General features: G+C 40.3%; 2 protein-coding genes across 10 annotated transcripts in view; both read right to left on the bottom strand.

Annotated features, from left to right (window-relative positions):
- Nucleotides 1–1,079: 1,079 nt before the first annotated feature.
- rab3ip (RAB3A interacting protein (rabin3)) lies at nt 1,080–12,254 on the bottom strand. 9 transcript variants are annotated; one of them, XM_079454091.1, is made up of 11 exons: nt 11,938–12,240; nt 10,545–10,815; nt 10,185–10,344; nt 7,786–7,881; nt 7,135–7,212; nt 6,784–6,981; nt 6,579–6,707; nt 4,947–5,059; nt 4,729–4,843; nt 4,482–4,551; nt 1,080–2,306 (listed from the first exon to the last, which is right to left on the bottom strand). In XM_079454091.1, the coding sequence occupies exons 1-11, from the start codon at nt 11,966–11,968 to the stop codon at nt 2,224–2,226; spliced, it is 1,344 nt and encodes a 447-aa protein (XP_079310217.1). In that variant the 5' UTR covers nt 11,969–12,240; the 3' UTR covers nt 1,080–2,223. The 9 variants fall into 9 exon arrangements, with proteins under 9 accessions (XP_079310217.1, XP_079310218.1, XP_079310219.1 ...); XM_079454092.1 differs by having other exon boundaries at nt 1,080–2,303; XM_079454093.1 differs by having other exon boundaries at nt 4,729–4,828.
- Nucleotides 12,255–13,837: 1,583 nt separating this feature from the next.
- LOC306893308 (secretory phospholipase A2 receptor-like) overlaps nt 13,838–20,685 on the bottom strand; it is a gene marked incomplete at its 5' end in the record, with an annotated part of 17,135 nt that continues 10,287 nt past the window's right edge. Inside the window, 3 exons of the mRNA XM_079455076.1 lie at nt 13,838–14,498; nt 16,185–16,273; nt 18,024–18,380. Of these exons, the coding sequence (XP_079311202.1) occupies nt 14,385–14,498; nt 16,185–16,273; nt 18,024–18,380 (560 nt within the window). The 3' untranslated portion in view covers nt 13,838–14,384. The remainder of the gene's footprint in view (nt 14,499–16,184; nt 16,274–18,023; nt 18,381–20,685) is intronic.

Genomic DNA, 20,685 nt, shown 5'->3' with positions numbered 1-20,685 from the left:
CTGAAGACAAAATCCACCCACAGCCCAGCAAACACTGCGCCTGTGTGTGTGTGTGTGTGTGTGATGTCATCGTGTGTCCTTGATGGGTCATAAACTCACCTGTCAGGTGTGGGTGTGTTTCTTCTGCAGCACACACATTTCACTGCTGGTGTGTGTGTGTGTGTGTGCACTCTCAATCACATTCAAAATGTCATTACAATGATGTTAAAGGGACGGTTCACCAAGAGTAAAACATTCTGTCATCACTCATCCTCAAGCTGTTCCAAATCTGTCTGGTTACCAGTGTTCTTCTAAATCTCTTTCACTGTGTTCATGAGAACAAACACATTTACACAGATGTGGAGCGGAAATGATGACAGAAGTTATTTAGAATGAATTAAAAATCAGACGCCTCCAGTTTAAGAAACAAATACTGCTGTCATGTGTATTTATAACATCAATCAATAAATAACTGAATAAAAAGTGTATTAGCAAGTTACTGCCAGGACAGTCCATTCATTTCTAATACAGCTGTAAAAAACCATCAATACAGAAAGCCTTTCATATTCAGAACAGTGTGCGCTCTTCTTACTCAACTGTGATGAAACAACAGATGTTTATCAACAGTAATTCTTCAGTCATGGGATATAGAGAGCTCATTACACGTACAGGACACGTTGGACTGAGCGTCTGGGTATGTGAACCGCTTTGGTCATTTGTGAGAGAACAGACATTAAAAGTCCAGCTGAACCACAACACGCAATCCATCTCAACATTATGATGAATGATAACGCAGAGGGGCGTGGCTTGTGGGTTATACCGTGAATATATTAAATCATGGATAACAGTAGGTGTTGAAACTAAGCCCCATCAGCACTCCGTTTACAAAGACCAAAACGTGTTTGGTGGATTGATTTGCCTGATGGAATGAATGTGAGCTTATAAAGTAAACCAAGTTGAGTTTGATTTCATAAAGACACTTTGACGGCAATAGTTTGTGCTGTTTTCTGTTCACACACGGTAATGATGAAGAAATCACTTTGCACAGACTGAGCTGAACTCCACTAAATCATTTTGAAACAGAAGAGAGAAACGCTGCAAACAGTGTAATATTCATCTTCAAGTGAAGAAGATTTTTATTTCAGAAAGGCACTCAAATTAAAACAGGGTTTATACATCGGGTGAGATTCATGAAGAAACACACACACACACACAAAACATTCCAGATATACAAACACAACAACACAACACGCTACAAGATTTCAAACTAAAAGACTTTCAGAGTTTAATTTCTCAGATTCTTCAGACGTCAGGAAGGATTCGGCTTTTAAAATCAATCTTCTGCTACATGTGTCATTTCCATTCTCTGTTTGAATGAATATGATGTTCAGGAGATGATCTTCAGCGTATCCAGTGGATGTTCAGGAGATGATCTTCAGCGTATCCAGTGGATGTTCAGGAGATGATCTTCAGCGTATCCAGTGGATGTTCAGGAGATGATCTTCAGCGTATCCAGTGGATGTTCAGGAGATGATCTTCAGCGTATCCAGTGGATGTTCAGGAGATGATCTTCAGCGTATCCAGTGGATGTTCAGGAGATGATCTTCAGCGTATCCCGTGGATGTTCAGGAGATGATCTTCAGCGTATCCAGTGGATGTTCAGGAGATGATCTTCAGCGTATCCAGTGGATGTTCAGGAGATGATCTTCAGCGTATCCCGTGGATGTTCAGGAGATGATCTTCAGCGTATCCAGTGGATGTTCAGGAGATGATCTTCAGCGTATCCAGTGGATGTTCAGGAGATGATCTTCAGCGTATCCAGTGGATGTTCAGGAGATGATCTTCAGCGTATCCAGTGGATGTTCAGGAGATGATCTTCAGCGTATCCAGTGGATGTTCAGGAGATGATCTTCAGCGTATCCAGTGGATGTTCAGGAGATGATCTTCAGCGTATCCAGTGGATGTTCAGGAGATGATCTTCAGCGTATCCAGTGGATGTTCAGGAGATGATCTTCAGCGTATCCAGTGGATGTTCAGGAGATGATCTTCAGCGTATCCAGTGGATGTTCAGGAGATGATCTTCAGCGTATCCAGTGGATGTTCAGGAGATGATCTTCAGCGTATCCAGTGGATGTTCAGGAGATGATCTTCAGCGTATCCAGTGGATGTTCAGGAGATGATCTTCAGCGTATCCAGTGGATGTTCAGGAGATGATCTTCAGCGTATCCAGTGGATGTTCTGGATTTACAGCTCATCTCTGAAGTAACCCAGCTTTGCGTTGGACATCTCCTTGCGAAGCTGTATGATCTCCCAGAACATCTGCTCTGCTTGATAAAACAAAACATCTCACACGTGTTACAGACGAAAACTACAACAAGACAACAAAAATTATCTCATGTAGATCTACATGATTTAAAGCACATCAGTATCTCCTGTAACTTTTTATAAATAGGAGAGGTGTGTATCTGTAAACAGAAATGATCTCTAACTTTGGAAAACTAGCGATATTGCATGATTATTATAAATTATTCAAGATATTATTTGTCTGTTGTGTTTGAATTATGTACTGTATAATTGAGAATTTAAAGGGGTATTTCAGTAAGAATAAACATTTCCCATGTTTTACTCACCCTTAAGGCATACTAACTGAATAAAGACCTTTACACACAGAGATCATGGAAATTACACAGAATATGTCACCAGGAATTTGTCCCGTGATCGTCAGATTTTGTTCATTCACACTGTCTGTCTGTTCACACAAAGCGCAAATAAAACACGCTATTCGCGCGTAGTTGGACACTTGAACATTTGGATTTTACTCGCACGTGGAATTCGCGCCATTAGCGAGTGAAATTCGCGTCATGGGAGTGGCTTCTGCCAGGCGGCTCCCGTATTTTGTTGAGTGGGTAGCTGCGCATTATGTGCTATGGAAGGCTGAAGATATCGTAGATATCATATAGACTCGTTCGGCACCGTGTCTAGGTCCTTCGGAGGCGCAGTCCTTCATTGTTGTTTCAGATTTCAGCCTCCGCACGCTATGTCATAATCACGTCACTACTAGAGCAAGCTCCTGATTGGTTAACGCGGCGCGAATTTTCGCCAAAGTTCAGATTTTTCAACTCAGGCGAATAACGCTCAATTCGCGTCATTCGCGCCGCCTCATTCGTATAATGGAACGCTGCAAATAAAAAAATGAACCTATATTTTCCAACCAGTCTAATACAAAAGACACGGTATAATACTTTTTCAGTGATATTTTTAAACTCACATTTCATAAGTTAATCGTTTTTTTAAAACAAAGTTTGAGGATTGAGGCCTTTTGTTCACACAGGGCTCTTTCCGGGTTCCAGAATCACTTTTCAGATCAATCTGGGATGCGTTGGCATTCACACAGAAGAAAGTGAAAAGTGAAAGTGACCTATTTGTCAGTTATGGAGAACCATACCTGAAATTTGCCCTCTGCATTTAACCCATCCAGAGAGTAGTGAACACACGCACAGCAAGTGGTGAACACACGTACACCCGGAGCAGTGGGCAGCTATCACTGAAGCCCCCGGGGAGCAGGTAGGGGTAAGGCGCCTTGCTCAAGGGCACCTCAGTCGTTACCTGCCGGCCCTGAGGATCCAACTGGCAACCTTCTGGTCACGAGTCCGACTCTCTAACCATTAGGCCACGACTGCCCAATTGTTTTCACAGAAGGCACTCTGGCAATTGTTTTCACCTTTTTCTTGGATCAGGGGTCTGTGTGAATGGGGTTTATGACTTTCTTTTTGAAGAATAATGCAGTCGGAGTTAAAAAACCACATTAGAATTGTTGTGAACGGGCTTCGACTTTTTTTTTCAAAGAGAGCATCCATCCATCAAAGAACTCCTCAACAAGGCCTTCTGAAGCGAATCCATGTGTTTGTTAAAGAGAAAGATTGACAATGATATTAACGTTGAAGTTAACCTGAGGCATGTCTGGGGTTTTTTACTGGAAAAACAAGCCTCAGATTCTCGCACAACTAAGGGATAACGCAAGCTTCACATTAATGTTAATAGCGCTGTCAATATGGATATTTCTCTTTAACAAACGCATGGATTCACTTCAGAAGACGTTTGTTAAGACCACGGAGACATGTCGAGCAGTTCTATGATCAATGAATGCACTTTTTGGAGCTTAAAAAAAATCAACACCAGTTCACTTCCATTCTACAGCTTGGCAGTAAAATGATACGTGGTGTTATAACTCTGACTGGATTATTCTTCAAGAAGAAAACCATATTGAGTGAAGAGTAAAACATGGGGACATTTTGATTCTTGCCTGAAATATCCCTTTAAGTAGGTTTGGGACAACATAAACACAAAAAATTACACAAAATAACACATTAACACAAATTATTGACTATTGCATTTATACTGTATACCACTACTGTAAACATAAAGGTTTGTAGCTTCAAATATATAAGACAGGAAGAAACTGAGATGTACAGAAGTGATAGATGAATGAGCCGTTCTCTTACCATCCTGCTGTTTCACCAGTCCTTGAACAATATATCGAATGTAGGTGAAGAAGTTACAGACAGAAGTGATCTTCAGCAAACAGAGATGAAAAACATCACACATCTGCAGCGGCCCACGTCTCATTTCACTTTGAACCGTGTCTTTAATACAAGTATATATATACGGTAGTCCTGGCTGAAGGGGGTATGTGTATATATATAACTCTATGGAGTCTACACGTCAGTGTTGTGCTATTGATGGACTCACCCGGTATCGACAGAATGGAGAGACGTAATAATAGTTACTGGAGTCACTGAACTTGATCCGGTGTTTGCAGCTCTTGCTCTGGCCACACAGAGCACATTTCCTACAACACACAAGACTATTACAAATCACACATGTTTACAGACACATACAATATAAAGACAAGAGTGAGGTGTGTTTCTGTACATTTTTAAACATGTATGGATGTGGCAGTGACTCACTTGGGTCCTCCGCACTCGACGGCAGACGCTTTGACCACCGGCAGAGGCTGAAATCCCACCGGCTCAACACTCAGTGTGTTCTCCTCCACCGCCGACAGAATGGCAGAGCCCAGCTACACAAACACACAATACTACTGAACCACAGTCATGGGAATCAATCTCTCTTTTATAAAGGACTTGAACGTTTGATTTGTCACTGTATGCCACGGACACATGATGTTGCGATGATGTTCACATAGACCTCATTGTGTTTTTTTACCCATCATCAGAGTATTCATAGACACAACATCTCAAAATTATGAGATCTCGGTCAATCATAACGTACTCAGTTTTAAGATAATGACAAATATGGTGCTAAATGTCAAGTGTTAATGAAACTATTTGAATCATAAATCTTCAGGTTGATCACTTTTTGGATTGCTTGACACGTTTTAGCAACAATAATCCAGGGGGCGGAGTTTAGTACTTGATATCCTGAACAGGCGACATTTTAAACAAAATGAAATTTCAAAAGAAGATTAATTACAAAACTTGAACATTTTGCAATAACATTTGTCATAATACATTGAATGAAAATACAAAAAAAGTAGGGATGCACCGATACCACTTTTTAAGGATCGAGTACGATACCGATACTTTTTTCCCTGGTACTCGCCGATACCGATACCAACAGCGATGCTAGATTTTTTTGTTTGTGGCAATTTTCTAAGAACAACACAATGAGACTAATGAACATATCAGCATCTTTATTTTTAACAACTTCAACTCATATTATGAAAAAATAAATCAATCTTATGTGCTTATCAAAACTTTTCAAAGCCAAAATTCAAGCGCGAATGAAGAGTTAAGAGCGAGTGATTTACATGTTAAGTCAATGCAAAGACGCGATAGACCTTCTTGCGATGCGATTCACGTGAATGAGACGGCGCGAATTGAGCGTTTGCGTTATTCGCACGAGTTGAAAAATCAGAACTTTGGTGAAAATTAGCGCCGGTTTAATCAATCAATCTAGTAGGGACGTGACATAGCGAGCGGAGGCAGAAATCTGAAACAACAATGAAGGACTGCGCCTCTAAAGGACGCGAGTGAGTGAAGCGAGTAAACTCAAAATGTTCAAGCGCCCCACTACACACAAATAGCGTGATTTAGGTGTGAACACTCTATGACATTGTGTCAATTACGTAAGGTATCGGTCTTTGGTATCGGGGAATTTTTACGAGTACATGAGCTTGGTATCGGGCCCGATACTGATATCGCTATCGGTGTATCCCTAAAAAAAAGGATGTCAGATGAGTACAGCAAAGGAAAAAAGTTCATGTTTCAATGTTCAAAGTTGATTATAATCCCGAAGGGTGATTTTTCTATGTACCATAGAGTTTGTAAACATACAAGAAACACACAAACAAATAAACCAGAAAAACAACAACATTCTAGAATCCACACATGTAAAAGCCTTACAGCAGTTCGAATAAAAGAGTTTCTTTACCAATTGCTTTTAAGTTTAGGCACGCTATACCGTATACCATCTGCACCTTATGTGATGCTTTGACACGTATTTAAGAGTTCAGACAAATGAAAATTTGATAGAATAAGAGGTTTGTTGGATGTAGAAACGCTGTTCTCTCACTGTACCTCGCTCTTGGAGAAGCTCAAACATGGATAAATATCTTCTCTGTAGATCCGCTCCAGAAAACAGCAGCTTTTCTCCAAACTGGGCTCTTCTTTCCACGTTTTGAACTCCATGAAGAGCGACGAGTCCACCTGACAAACACACAAACACAGCCGTAAAGGCTTCTGGCACACACGCGTGCGGTGTAGAGAAGAGAAAGAGAGGCACCTCCTGCTGGAAAAGATGCTGCGTGACGCCCGTCTCCTGCTGACTGCCCATCATAGCGCTGCTGGTGCTCTTGTTACGAGCGTGACCTTTCTTGAAAGAGGCTTTGGGTCCGGGGGGCATCTCTTTACATGGTGAGGTGGGAGACGTGGACAGAACCAGAGTCTTGAGAGCCGCCACCTCGGCCTGAAGAACGTCGATCTACAGCCGATGAAAGACACGCATTACAGAGAAGCAATATTCAAACACATCTCACGTCATGCGATTCGTCGGTCATAAACTCTGTGATGTCATGCAGTTTCATGAGGAAGTTTCTGCTCTGATTATTGTCATGTAATGATGATGTGACCTCACCTTCCCCAGCGCCTCCTTCAGCTGTTTCTCTGCAGTGCTCTGCTTCACGTTTGCCTCATGAACCATCTTATGAGCCTCCTGAGGAGAAACATCATCACATCATCACACAGCACACCGTATGAGATCACACCTCCACACAAGAACAGATCAGACCACAGGAGATCACATACAAGATCAGATTCGTCCACATCAGACCACAGGAGATCAGATGAGAGCACTGCTAGAAGAAGACGTTTACTAACAAACATGAATGAAATAAAAGAGCAAAAGTATGAGATGAATGAGACGTGAGGGCAGCGGAGGTTCAGAGAGGGAATGAAGATCATCATCTGATGAAACACACACACACACACACACACACACATTCATTTCTGTCACACATGTGTCTTATTGGTTCTTCTTGAAAATACACTTCGTGATAAAGTTTTAGTTGTGATCTTGTAAGGAACAACACAACACCAATGCACAATCATTTTAAAGTAACTATGATGTTATTGGATTGTATGTCTCACATTAAACATCGTGTCAATCTACCTTCAGAAATCATCATATCCATTCATTTTATTAGAACATTAAAACATTTATATTTTGTTCATATGCAGTGTTTTAAATGAGTTGTGTGTGTGTGTGTTTGTGCATGTGAAGACAAACCTGAAAGAGACTAGCAGTGAGTTCCTCAAGCTCTTGTCCCAGCTGATCTCTCACTTTAGAAAGTCTCTCACACTCCTCGTCTTTTAACTTAAGCTCCTTCACCAACACACACGCAATGACGTCAAACACACAACAACAAAAACAATGAATGAATGAATGAATGAGGATGTGGGTTAATATCTTCAAGTCAGAGCAGTGCCATCATTTGCTTCTTGAGTCTTTACACTGACAGACTGAATGTGTGCACAACCACCCGATTCACATTCACACAAAACTCCTGTTAAACACCAACAGCCTAAAACAACAAACACCTGCTTCCTGTTACAACAAACCCTGAGCGAACGATTCAGTGAAACTAAACAGCAGTCGTCGCAGCATCACAGTCATCATCTGACTGACATGTGACTGGGGATGGGTACAGAGAACCGGTACTTTTTTGGACCGGAACATAATCGGTATTGATAAGCTTCACGACAAACGATACTGTTATCGATACTTGCGTTGTTTTATCTCTGTGTATTCGGGGGTTAAATGGCAAATACATTTTTTTCCATCCCTGAATAATGTCCGAAGTTTGCTCAACGTTTGTGTGATATCTAGGGCCATATGATTTCTGCGATGCATTTGTTATCTGCTTGTTTTGCGTGTTTATGAGAGAAAGAGTGTCATGGTTGCACTTGTGGAGCTTTCAAGGAAGCTTCCGTCAAACACCGGCAAAACTAAAGTCATTTATTTGAGAACAAGTTATAACATTGTTTTTAATAATTCGGCCACAGAGTATATTCACTTACTTTAGTAAATTGAAATTAATGTGCTAGTAAAATGATAACAAATAGTATTCACATGCTAAGTGTCGTAAGTGGTACGCTAAGGAACACACACACGTTTTGTTATGTGTCATTTTCTAAAGTTCTAAAAGAGTTCTAAAGCTCAGCTGTAATAAAGACACTTAAAACGTTTAACATCTTTTCACATCATGTCTTTTTGCATCAAATTATAGAGCGTAGTATCAAAAACAGTATTTATAGGTACCGGTATCAATAAGCAGTATCGGTATTGCTAATGATAAAATCCTAACGATACCCATCCCTACATGTGACGTGACCAATAACGTGAGGAGGGGGCGGGTTAATGTAGGTCTTCCTCAAAGACGCATGACTCTGATCCACACCATCACGTTCAGACATTAGATCACACACACACATGACATGTATGATAGGGCTGTGACGATATATATCACGATTCCTGTGAGTTGTATCTGTCTAGGGCTCCTCTGTGAACTACGTCTCTTTGATCAGTTCTGCTCGATCTTAAATCACTCCGAGATCGTGTCATTTATAATAGGCATTTGAAAAAGCAACACTCGTCAACATCTTCATTATAAATCTACTTTATTATCATGAAAAAATCTGGAAAAGTTTGGATAACAGCGGAAGAAAATCACCATGAGCATTTAATGGAACAAGTGCTGGGTCAGGAATGGCCTACTTCCATACTATTGATGACTCGTACTCATTTTCGCCCATATTTAGTATGTCCGAAACATCATTATGCATAAAACAGTAGGCCAGAAATACCCAGATGGTCTTCTACTTCCGCTGAGATTCGTGAGTGGGAATCGGATGAACACTTATCTATCCCATGATGCCACGGGAACTGAGCAATGGTCACATTTAGAAAGTAAATCAAAAAAATACAGCGGAAAACATTAACGCGGAAAAGTGCCAATAAATTATTTTCTCGTGACTAAATGCTGTTGTTAGCAACATTCACGTGTAGGCTGTTGTTAATACTTCATAGGTATTACGGGTCACATGACCATAAAACATGGCAGACGCAGTATGTCCCAAATGTATTCATACTACTCCCACTCATACTATATAGAACGTACTGTTTTAACGGCCGATTGGTACTCATTCAAATTCAGTACGTACTGTCACAGTATGCCATTTCAGACGCAGCACACGTGTGTAAATGGTTCTTCTTCTGCAGCCCATATTTGAAGTTTATGCACAAGAGAGCCCTCTGGCTTTCTGATGGCGCGGCATTTAACCATAATTCATTGAGAAACTGAGCATAAGAGTCACACGATTAATCAATCACAGCCCTAATTAATGAGATTTAAATGAAAAAACTAATGTCTCCACAAATCTCGACACAACAGTCAGTTTTTTTTTAGGTTAGGATACGGTTAGTTCGGTGTTTATGTGGCATTTGTTAGGCTAAGGTGAGCTACGTATTCTGTGTGAAATATTGGGATATTAAATAACTGAAACCAAACTGAGCTGTGTTGTTTTCTTAAATAAAGCATCACTACATCCGTGAGGATTCCTGATCAGTCCAATAATGGCTTCGTCTGGAATACGGTGGATGTGCCGTGAAAGTCACAAGTGTCTCACCCGTTGCGCTTTGGCGAGTTCCTCCTTCAGTTTCTCGTAGCCCTTTTCCTTCACCTCCATAACGGATGGACTTCTGAGACGACTCAGACTGTCAGCGCTGACGTTCAGATGATCTTCAGCATCGGCCGACGGCTCCACTGCGTCTCCCTGATCCGCTCCACTGTGAACATGGATCCAAACCACACGTCATGCAAATGTTCCTCCCCCCAACAATAGACATCCACCGACATTAAAGAGGACCACACTGAAGCATAATCACAACATACGATTAGATGGCAACAGTTACTTGCTCAAATAAACTGTACTTTCATCCAATCAGATTCAAGGACGGGAACTTCAAGGCGTCGCAGCGCGTCTCACCTGTCATCGTGCGTCTCTTCAGTGCCGAGGTGTCGGGGGGTGGAGTACACAGGCTGGGTGGGCAGCTGATCAGCTCGGAGCGCGTTCGGGACGCTCTGACCCGAGCTCAGTGAGTGCGTGCGGTACAGGGTGCTGGGCGGGGCGTTGTGCTTCGGCGGGCCGGGGTCTGTAACACCGTGAAGGTCTGGGGTGGTGGGCGACGCCAGATTCACCTCGTGAAAACCCTCGAGCGGTTCGCTGGCCATCGTCTTCAAGAGCTTCATATAGATCTCTGTGTGAAGGGGGCGATAAGAACCGTTACAGGGACGCTTCGCCCCAAAACATGACAGAATCAACTGCAAATCAATGATTTCACATACAGACACACAAGTGAAGACATGAAGGTGTAAAACAGGAGATGACACGAGAGCAGCATCTCTCAGTCACCATTGACCTGAACACCGCTCATTCATGAATCCTCAGATGGACATTAAGCATCAAACCTGAAGAAGGTTTAGAAGAGTCAGTGAGGGGTCTCATTTCATTCTGATGTCTTGAAGGCGTAAAAATACCACAATGTTTTTTACCTACTTATTTGTATCTTTTGTATTTTCTATTCTTTTATTGTGTTTCTTGTTCTGTCGCTGTCATTCTGTTGCGCTCAAATGTGTGAACACACCTGGCAATAAAGCTCATTCTATTCTATTCTATGTACTTTGGTAACGTCAAGTTGCGCAGAACAGTTCGTTTAATGGAAGTGTTCATGAATTTAATGGATATTTACCAGAATATTGTCTTTCTGCTTCTCACAATTCATGTATTGAACAAACCCGAGTCACATAGAGAAAGTTACAGACGGCCTCTGGTCAGACATGGACACATACGGTATGTATCGCATCGTTTACAATGATATAAGCATGTTCTGTTCTTGATCCTCTGATCTTAAGTGTTGGGTTATAGTGGGAGATGGGTCACGTGACTTAATCTCTTATCAAATCACCAGATGGACATATGATGGATTCTCTGTCGTTTCATACAGTCACGTGACCACCATAATATCGAGATAATATTGCTATCGATAACACGATATAGACGAACATTGTTTAACGCCTAAATGTTTATGAGGGATGATCACACACGAACAAACCGTCATCGAGTTGTTGTTATGCTTCTAACAAGACCGATTTCACCTCAGCACGTCACGTGATCGAGACAAACTCATCATGAATAATAAATCAACGTCTCATCGTTTGCGTAACGACAACGCGTTTGATTCACATCACGTGACACGAGCCCCTTCGTTAATAATGTACCGACCCTCATGAACACGCTTAGTTTCGCATTAAAGCGTCTCATAGAAGCACAAACCGCGGTTCAAAGCGCACGGTATCTGTCTGCTGTGAAACATACTCACGGGTACCGACGACACCGCGCGTGTCCGTCATTGATGCCGCTCCTCAGCCACAAAAACACGCGCTTTTATCCACACGAACGCGGCTCCTCTCATAGCAATACCGGAGAAATGAGGGAAATAACCGTTAGTTTAGTCGGTTAATGACGGTAACCAGCACGAGACCGCCGCTCGCCTCCGTCCCGCGTCATGATTGTGCTCGAGACGCGACTCCTACTATTGACACGGAGCGGCTCGTGAATATTAAAGAGTTCGTTTGCTCGTTGCTTAGAAACGTTCGTTCGGTTTGCTGTTACGTCATCGAACAAACGTTCATAAGCCGAGCCTTCTTCTCGATATCATTTACTGATTCGTCAGCAGCCCAGCGCCCGCCCACCTGTCTGCCAATCACAAACGCCTGCTAGGAGAACGTGCCTTTACGTAATGAATATTCATGATCCATCCGTTCCCGCAGTAGGATCGGGATCATTCTGCCGGATTGGGCGGAGGCTCAGAGGTGCTCGCGCATGCGCAGTTAAAGCGCCGCCTTTATAACACACAGGATTGGAGTGTCGTCAAGTGATAACTATAATAATAATGATAATAATGACGTTGCATTAAAGCCATCTATATTTAAAGGAGTCAAGTGACACAGCTAAAATGAATATTGTCGTTTGTTTTGCTGTAATGTAATGTGTATACATGATTTAAGGTTAAAAAACGCGGTATTTTCTACACACTGTGCGTGTTTGTCTCTCCTCTTTGCTCATGGCTCTGAACAGCGAGGTGTGCTGTGATTGGCCAGTTCACCAGTGTGTAGTGATTGGTCAAATACTGCAAGGGTGTGACGGAAATGTAACGCCTCTGACCATATTTGGAACATCAGGTTCCTCTTCAATGATACTGACAGGTACGCCCACCTTACGTGCTTTTACATGTGGGCGGTCTTAGTCAAATCATACCACGAGCTGATGTAGATGTGTAGGGGTGTGGCTACACGAGGTGTTTCAGGCAGGTCTGGGTGAGCATTCGCTTTAAGATAGAACGCATCTGTTGTTCCCACACTATCATTTGTGCAATTTCACGTGTCTAATATATGCATGAGCATATAACACATCACCCCTTTAACGTTTGCATTTACAGCATATAGCTTGTACATTTACTTCATGTATTGAGTCCATTTTAACTTATTATCACTGTAATAGTTGTAATTTGATAAGGAATCTCCAGAAGGCGTCTTCTCTGTGTCTTCTTTAAAGCCCAACTACCTAGTGTTACTTATGTCTATATTTTGCCGGCACAGTTCTAAGGCCCCCCAGCAGGACCCCTGTGAATGTGCTCACTGGCCAAACCTTGACCCCTTAGAGCTGGTCCTTCACGCCCAGCCCTCACTGTTGATAAGCAGAAATGTTGATCACTTTTCACTCGCTATTTAAGGCTTGTAGTTTTACCTTGATGCTCTCCATCGTGATCCTCATGGCATTCATAAGTGAAATCAGTTCATATCGGGTGATTTCCATTTCTAGCACTGATGATGCCACACCCGGTTTGAATACGGTTGACCGCCTTTAGGCCAATGTCAATACACCATGATTATTTGGCACAGGGCTGTCCTGTAGAAAGTTAAACAATCCTCCTCTTGGCTTTCTCCGCAGCGCACATGATGGATGTGGTGATGAAAGCTCCTCCATGTAGTTGAAGAAGGTCTTAATCTTTGTGGGTCAGACAGGCCGGTGTATTACACGAGTGGTCCAAGCAGCATTGCTGTGTGAGGAAATGAGTGTCTTTCTCCTCAAAGGGTCAAAACTTTTAACAGTCAGTAGATCACAGATTTGAGAATTGGCTTCGTTTTTCATCTAGCTGCAGAATTACTAACATCATTTTGCTGTTGTTGAGAGGAAGAATCGATTGCTGACACATAGAAAACATCTGTTGAACAAGCTTTATTATTTATTTATGCATTTGCACAGTTCACTTTAACACAAATGTTTTCATAGATTATTATTCCAGTTCAGCATTTAGAAAGAAGCAGATTCATGTGCTCGAACATCTAAATAATTCATAACTGTTTTTCTAAATGTTGACAGGGTTACAACTAAATGTAGTTTTATCTTAAAGCATTACAAGTTCAGCTGCTGCTACAGTCAACACACCACAACACAAACACGCATGATCAAACTAGAATATAAACATTTAACTCATGTTTCCCGTGATACGGTTATCATTCTTACAACTTGTTAGATTGAAGTTGAATCGATTGTCACCCTACGACGACTATAATATCATTAAACAACAAATATCTTCAAAGCTTAATATCAAAGATCCATCAAGAAGAACTCATTCTATTAGACTGTTAAGAAAAAGAATGAAACTAACTTCATTTATTGTAAACGTTTAAATGTGATTATAAATCCTATAAAACGTGTTTTTCAAGTTTCTCTCAAATGATCAAAACGACGTGACGTGATTGGTCAAAAGTTCTCTTCATCTTCATGATTTGGTGTGAAAACATTTCCATCAGGCTGCACTCTCCAGGTCACCGTTGTGTCATTGTGTACGCCAACATCTGTCAGTTTCTGCTTAATCTAAACCACACAAACAATCATTACACACACACACACACACACACACACACACACAGCATAACAACACAACTGACAGAGCATAAAACCACAAACACCAGTGAATGCAGCAGAACATGAACTAATGGCGATAGATACGTCTCCATCATTTCATCATCTTAGTTCATGTTCATTTCAGTATTTACTCAAACATTATACTTGTTAACATAAATAATAGTCCTGACATTAACTAACATTGATATTGAAACATACTGTGCGTGTATATATATATATATATATATATATATATATATGGCTAATTGTTAGTTAATGTAAACAATGCATTGACTTCTGTTAACAAAAACAATCTGACTGAAGTGTTACATCTAGATAAGAGCTCATGTGAGTCCATCACATTTCTGTCCTTTACGTTCACTCAGAATTCTGCCTAGTTGATGAAGTCTGTAATATTAAAGTCAGTTTTCTATGTTAAAAGTCTTCCTGGTGCAGACACCTGCATCTCTTTAACATCACAGTATAACACATCTATAATCTACACGACCAGGTTGGGTTGACCGTACCACAAACTACAACAAGCGATGTACATTTGACACTAATGTCAATAACCCAACAGATCTCATCCCCCACTTACTGCCATAGTAGGGAACATACTGTAAATACTATGGCAGTTAATGTGGGATGAGATCTGTGGGATTACTGACATTCATCCAAATATTCTCATGTGTTCAGAAGAACAAAGACATTTATTCAGGTTTGTTTTTTTGGGGGGTAAACTATCGCTTTTATAGAGCAATGGATATGAACTGTTTTATTGGACGTTTGCGCCTTCACTTCCGGTCTGTGTCTGGAAATATAACTTTATATGAATACTGAAGTCAATTAAATTAAATATAGTATTATTACTTAATAAATAAACAATTTGTTTGATGGGTCCTGTAGTTTTGTGGCATTTAAAGAAACCGTATGGTACACTGATATCTAGTGGTTGAGTTTGGTATCGCAGTATAAATTCAAATGATTACGTTTTTATATGGACATGTGTAAGCTTTATTGTTGGTATATGTTTTATGGTCCGTACAAAGCTAAAGTAATGTTTTGCACAAATGGTGTTTTTTAACTTTATATGTCATAGATGTAAATATAATGCGTACACATATTTTTCTTCTTGTTTGTAGTTTAGCAATTGAAAAGAACCAGTGAGGTCACAAGACTGCTTTCTGTAGTTCTCTGTATTCACTATCTGTTAACTCTTTTCTTAAGTAACGCACTGGTGACAACGCAATAACAGTGACAGCTGCGGTCAGACTTGACGGTAGTGATTCCTCCATGTTTCATATTTCTGTACCGCGAGGTTACGCTGTGATGTTTTGATCTTCTATTGGTCTTCTACACACACACACACACACACACACGTGACGTGACGTTGCAGGTCAGAGTTCACCAAACGTTATTTTTGCTGCACAGGGAAATATCTTCGGACGGGCTTGTGTTTCCGGTCTGACGCATTCACATGCGCATGAATGGAAGTCGATGGAACGGAAAGTGAAGTGTGAATGCGCCTTAAGCCAGAAACAAACATGTTGTGCCCCACAAGTGAGTCTGAAAAGCGTAACTACCTGTGTGTGTCGGCTCATTGTGTCTTGTACTACACTAAGGACAAACTTTTAACACGAATAGTTGAATACTCACCGACTGTAAGATGGTCTCCATCACTGCAGGATCATTGACTTTCTGACCGGATTTCATCTCAAATCTCACAATCTGCTTCTTGGTCTGTGCTGGAAGGTATTTAATAAGAAAACAACATCACAATAGTTACACAAATGTACAGTCAATCTTTTAAACGCGACCACTGCATGTGTTTGATCAAAATGAAACTAATCGTTTGTCATCTTCTCATTTTGCTTTTATAACATCAATGTATTTTAGGAAACACTGCTCAGGGCCAGGGTTGCCAGGTCTGTGTTACTCTTCAATTGTTGTTGTGGGTTGTGTTTGGTGGGATAAAGTGGCTAGATTTTGTTCATCAGTTTTTATTCCCGGTGAAAGGAAAGTTAGGATTTTAGGTGTGAGAGTGACGTATAGGTTTTTGGGCAGGGTTCATTGGACAGATTGTGTTATGCAGATCTGGCAACCCTGCTCAGGGAGAAAACAAATCAATAATAATCATAAATTCATCTTATTGCCTCTTGAGTCTTTCTGGTGGAACTTCCACTAGCCAAAAGAAACCTGATCAATACGGTAGAACACTAACCATTGCTTAGCGCATCTGACATTGTTCCAGGAGAAGTTCTTTTTTTCACTGGGGTTATTTATAGCCGACAAATCTCAACGCATCATTATTATTATTATTATTTAAAAAAGGTCTGTATCCCATTTAACATCAGATGATCTTCAGCATTGCTGTTTGAATTAGTTTTTCGCCTTTGATTTGAAACAAAATACTAAATAAAGATCAACATTTTCAACTGTACATTTGTGGTGAAATCATTTAAATAGACTATCGACAGCTTCACTCTAAAAACACAGCAGCCTGTGAAATCATCCGTGAAATTCTGTAGTTTACACAGAAAAAAACTATTTGTCAGAAAACTTTCATATAAAACACAGAAAATACAGTAAAAGTCTCTGGGAAATTAACAGAGAAATTGCTTTTTGTGTTGAGACTTCACCTAGTTTTTATAACTGAGAAACTGGTGGTAAAAAGCTCAACCTAAATGATGTCATTACATGTTTGAGAGTTTAGGGGCAGTTATAAGGGGATTTTGTCAGTGTATGTGACTATATATAAGTATATAATGGACTAGCAGACATCAAGAATAAACCTGTTCGTCTCAACAATGGTGACAACCAAGAAAACCTTTTAAGATAAACGCAATGCATTCTGGGTACCATCAAAGTACCAAACTTATCCATGACTCCCAGCATGCATTGCAGCATTAAACTGTCCATTTGTTGGTCATCAACTGTTGAGATTCATACACTGATTCTTGATGTCTGAGTCAAAATTTAAATGCAAACCTATAACTGTTCAAACACTTTTTATACTACGTATCACAGGAAATGTGGGTCTCCAATGTAAGCTCATTCATACCCAGAAAGAATCTAAAAAGTCTCTTATCATAATATTTTTTGATATCATTTGTTACAAAAACTGTGATAGGACTCAATAGAAAAGTGCTGTTTAGAACTGAACTAAAGCAAACACTGATCACAATAATGGAGACTCTAAACATCAATAACACATCAGGTGATGGATGTTATGTGAAGTCTCTGTGAAGCAGCTGATCGTCTTCAGTATTCTGACATGTTTCACAGATGAATAGTGGGTGTGAATCATGTTTTCCGCTGTGAATTGATTGGAGGAATTAAAACAGGACGTTCCTGTATTTTCAAGGTAGTTTACTGGCAACCACAGCTGCCGGTATTTTTCTGTAAAACCTACAGAACATTTGTCACAGTGAATGGTTGTCTACCGTCTCTTCACTTCTCTATTGTGAGAAACTAATGATCACACATAAAACTTACATATCTTGCAGATGAACGGAAGAGTATTTTTACACAGTTGATCCTCTATTAGACCATCAGGACGTATAACGCCACACGGTTGGTTTAAGCCCGTCAAGTCAGGTTGTCCAGTCATCCAGTTCATGGAGGACACGATGACAGCATTACTTTCATCTGACCACTTCCACGAGTCTCTGAACAGACCAATCCACGCTTGAAGAATGTTTTGCGTTGTCATCCGCTGCAGCAGCGCTTGATTCTCAGTTTGATTGAGAATGACGGCCAGATCTGTGTAACGCTGTCTGCAGTAACTCTGAGCTTCTTTCCAGGTCAATAAGATATTAACAAAAACAAACCTGCTCGCATCGGTTTCATTCTCTGTAAAACAAGATGAGATCAAAAAACACCATGAGAGGACCGCTTCAAGGAAATAACAGCTTCAGTTCTTTGTATTTACTTATATTTCTTTTCATTTCTATCTAATAGTTCAGAATCACACAGAGCCCAGGAATCAGTGAATGTATCTCAACAATGGTGAAGGTCAACAAACTATTCAGATAAACAGATCAACGCTCAACATCACTAAACAAGCTGCGCAATGTAACTGATCTTTGTTTGTGAGCTTCAGAACTTTGTTTGGAAAACCGGTCTTATCTCACAGAGCATGATGCATAACTTCTGGTCCAGGCCTTTGTAATCTCTAGACTGGACTACTGTAATTCTCTGTTAAGAGAACTGTAAGTCTACTGGTCTTCCTGAGGACTGTTTCATAAAACAAGATATAAGAAAATAACGGCAGGTAAATTTGAGTTAGTCAGATTTATTGCCAGTGGATTCAGATTCACAAATCATTCCTGTAATGCCCCCTCACGGGCGACTGCCGGCGACACACACAAACCATAGCAAATGTCCGGACCCGGTCCTCTCTCACTGACGGTCCCGTCGCTCATCCTCTTATGCTCCTGATCTCCTCTGTGATATGAGACCGGTGCGCATACAGCTGATTTACACTCACACACCGGCCTCACATCACGACTCTCATCCCGCCTACCTCTTCCTAAGAAAATGATGTTTAACTGCCTTTTTTATCTTCAATTCTGTTTAAAGAAAAGTTAGGAATGTTATGCATTCCCCAAAATACTTCTCAAGGTAGTTCTTAAAAAAGTTCTCAGGACTGATCTTAGGAAAAGAAAAGAAAGTCGTTTTGACACTAAATCAACACGGGTTCACCTTTTCTGCTCGCTGTTTTACATTTTCACATATCAGACTCCACAGCCGTTTATTTTCACTAAAATGAAGGAAATATTTGAAAAGGGCTCACAGATGTTTAAGAAGAATTCTTAAGGTTAAGGGAAATTGGGAGGTTATTATTGTCCCAATTAGTTGGCATCCATTCAAATATCTGAACAAAAAAATTGGATGTACTGAATTTTTAATTCCATCCAATAAATATGTGTAGCTTCTACTCATCAAAAACAGGCTCATTCAATGACATTTAATGTATTTGGTCCAACGTAATTTTATTACAAACACTTTAGATCAAACTCATAATCTCACCCAGCTAACAAAAGTTTGTTATAAGAACGTTCCTCATAGGTTTTTCAATGTTCTTAGAAGGTTCAAAGTCTGGCGTGTTGTTGCTCTGTGCATGTGATGTGATGTGATGTTGTTAATCCAATGCAATGAGCACCTAATCTTTAAAACATGTAGATCCATAGAAAAGTTCTGGAACTAACAATTTCATTTTTAAGTTGAATAGCACATCACTCAAACAATGTAAAATTGATGATACCAACCAGAAGACTAGAATAATAGAAAACTGGACAATCTGTATGTTTTTCAACATTCTAAAAAACCTCTGAGCAACTTTTGTTGGCTGGGTGGGATGTGTCTATTTTTATGAGTTTGATCTAAAGTCTATGTTCTAAATGACGTTGGACCAAATACATTACATTTCATTGAATGAGCCTGTTTTTGATGTGTAGAAGCCACACATATTTATTGGATGGAAATAAGTTCAGTTCATCCAATGACTTGTTTTTTGAGTGCACTATTATCATGTATTATATAGACAACATGCAATATTCCTCCAGTATCACCACAGGAACCTGTTCACTAGCTAGCTAACAACAAACACACATACACACCCACGTGTGCACACACAAACAAAGACTTTCCAGAATGTTCACTTCTGTTCTGTGTACAATCTGCACATCGGTGTACGTGATATAACATTCTATTATCACATTATATTGTTCTTTAACTTTTGAGAGTCAATATAATGTTAATGAGTAAAACAAAATTATAGTAAATAATCTTACAGGTAGGGTATATCTTTCTCCAAAGCAAAGATTGTTTGTGTGCACATGTATGGAATAACAAACTTAAATACCGAAAAGTGGGCTCTAGGTGGCGGCTTAACACCAGATAATGGGCATAACACACATTTATAAAAGTTAAACTGTTGGCAGTGTCTCTTAGCAATTTATTCACAGTGAACATGGGCCCTCTTAGGCACAGCCTCCACCCACATCAGGTTTATTGTTGAAAATATTAATTTAATAGATGTGTGTTGGTATCATTTCATACCTTTGAAGCAAAAAAAGGGATACGCAATATAGCAACTCGTATCACACCATCCCATATATGGTGAAATTACAAGTCTGCCACATTCCTCTCCTCC

The sequence above is a fragment of the Barbatula barbatula genome (genome assembly GCF_947034865.1).
Source record: "Barbatula barbatula genome assembly, chromosome: 4".
Lineage (NCBI taxonomy): Eukaryota > Metazoa > Chordata > Actinopteri > Cypriniformes > Nemacheilidae > Barbatula > Barbatula barbatula.
Note: the sequence above shows the minus strand (reverse complement) of the source record. Positions and strands in the feature narration are given on the sequence as shown.

Bases quoted from the DNA above. Each gene is read 5' to 3' on its own strand.
- rab3ip (XM_079454091.1), bottom strand. From the start codon at position 11,968: ATGACGGACACGCGCGGTGTCGTCGGTACCC. The intron at 5,060-6,578 runs GTACAGTGAGAG...GTGTTTGTGTAG, and splicing joins TGAGCTTCTCCAAGAGCGAG to CTGGGCTCTGCCATTCTGTC. The intron at 2,307-4,481 runs GTAAGAGAACGG...TGTTTTATCAAG, and splicing joins ACTGGTGAAACAGCAGGATG to CAGAGCAGATGTTCTGGGAG.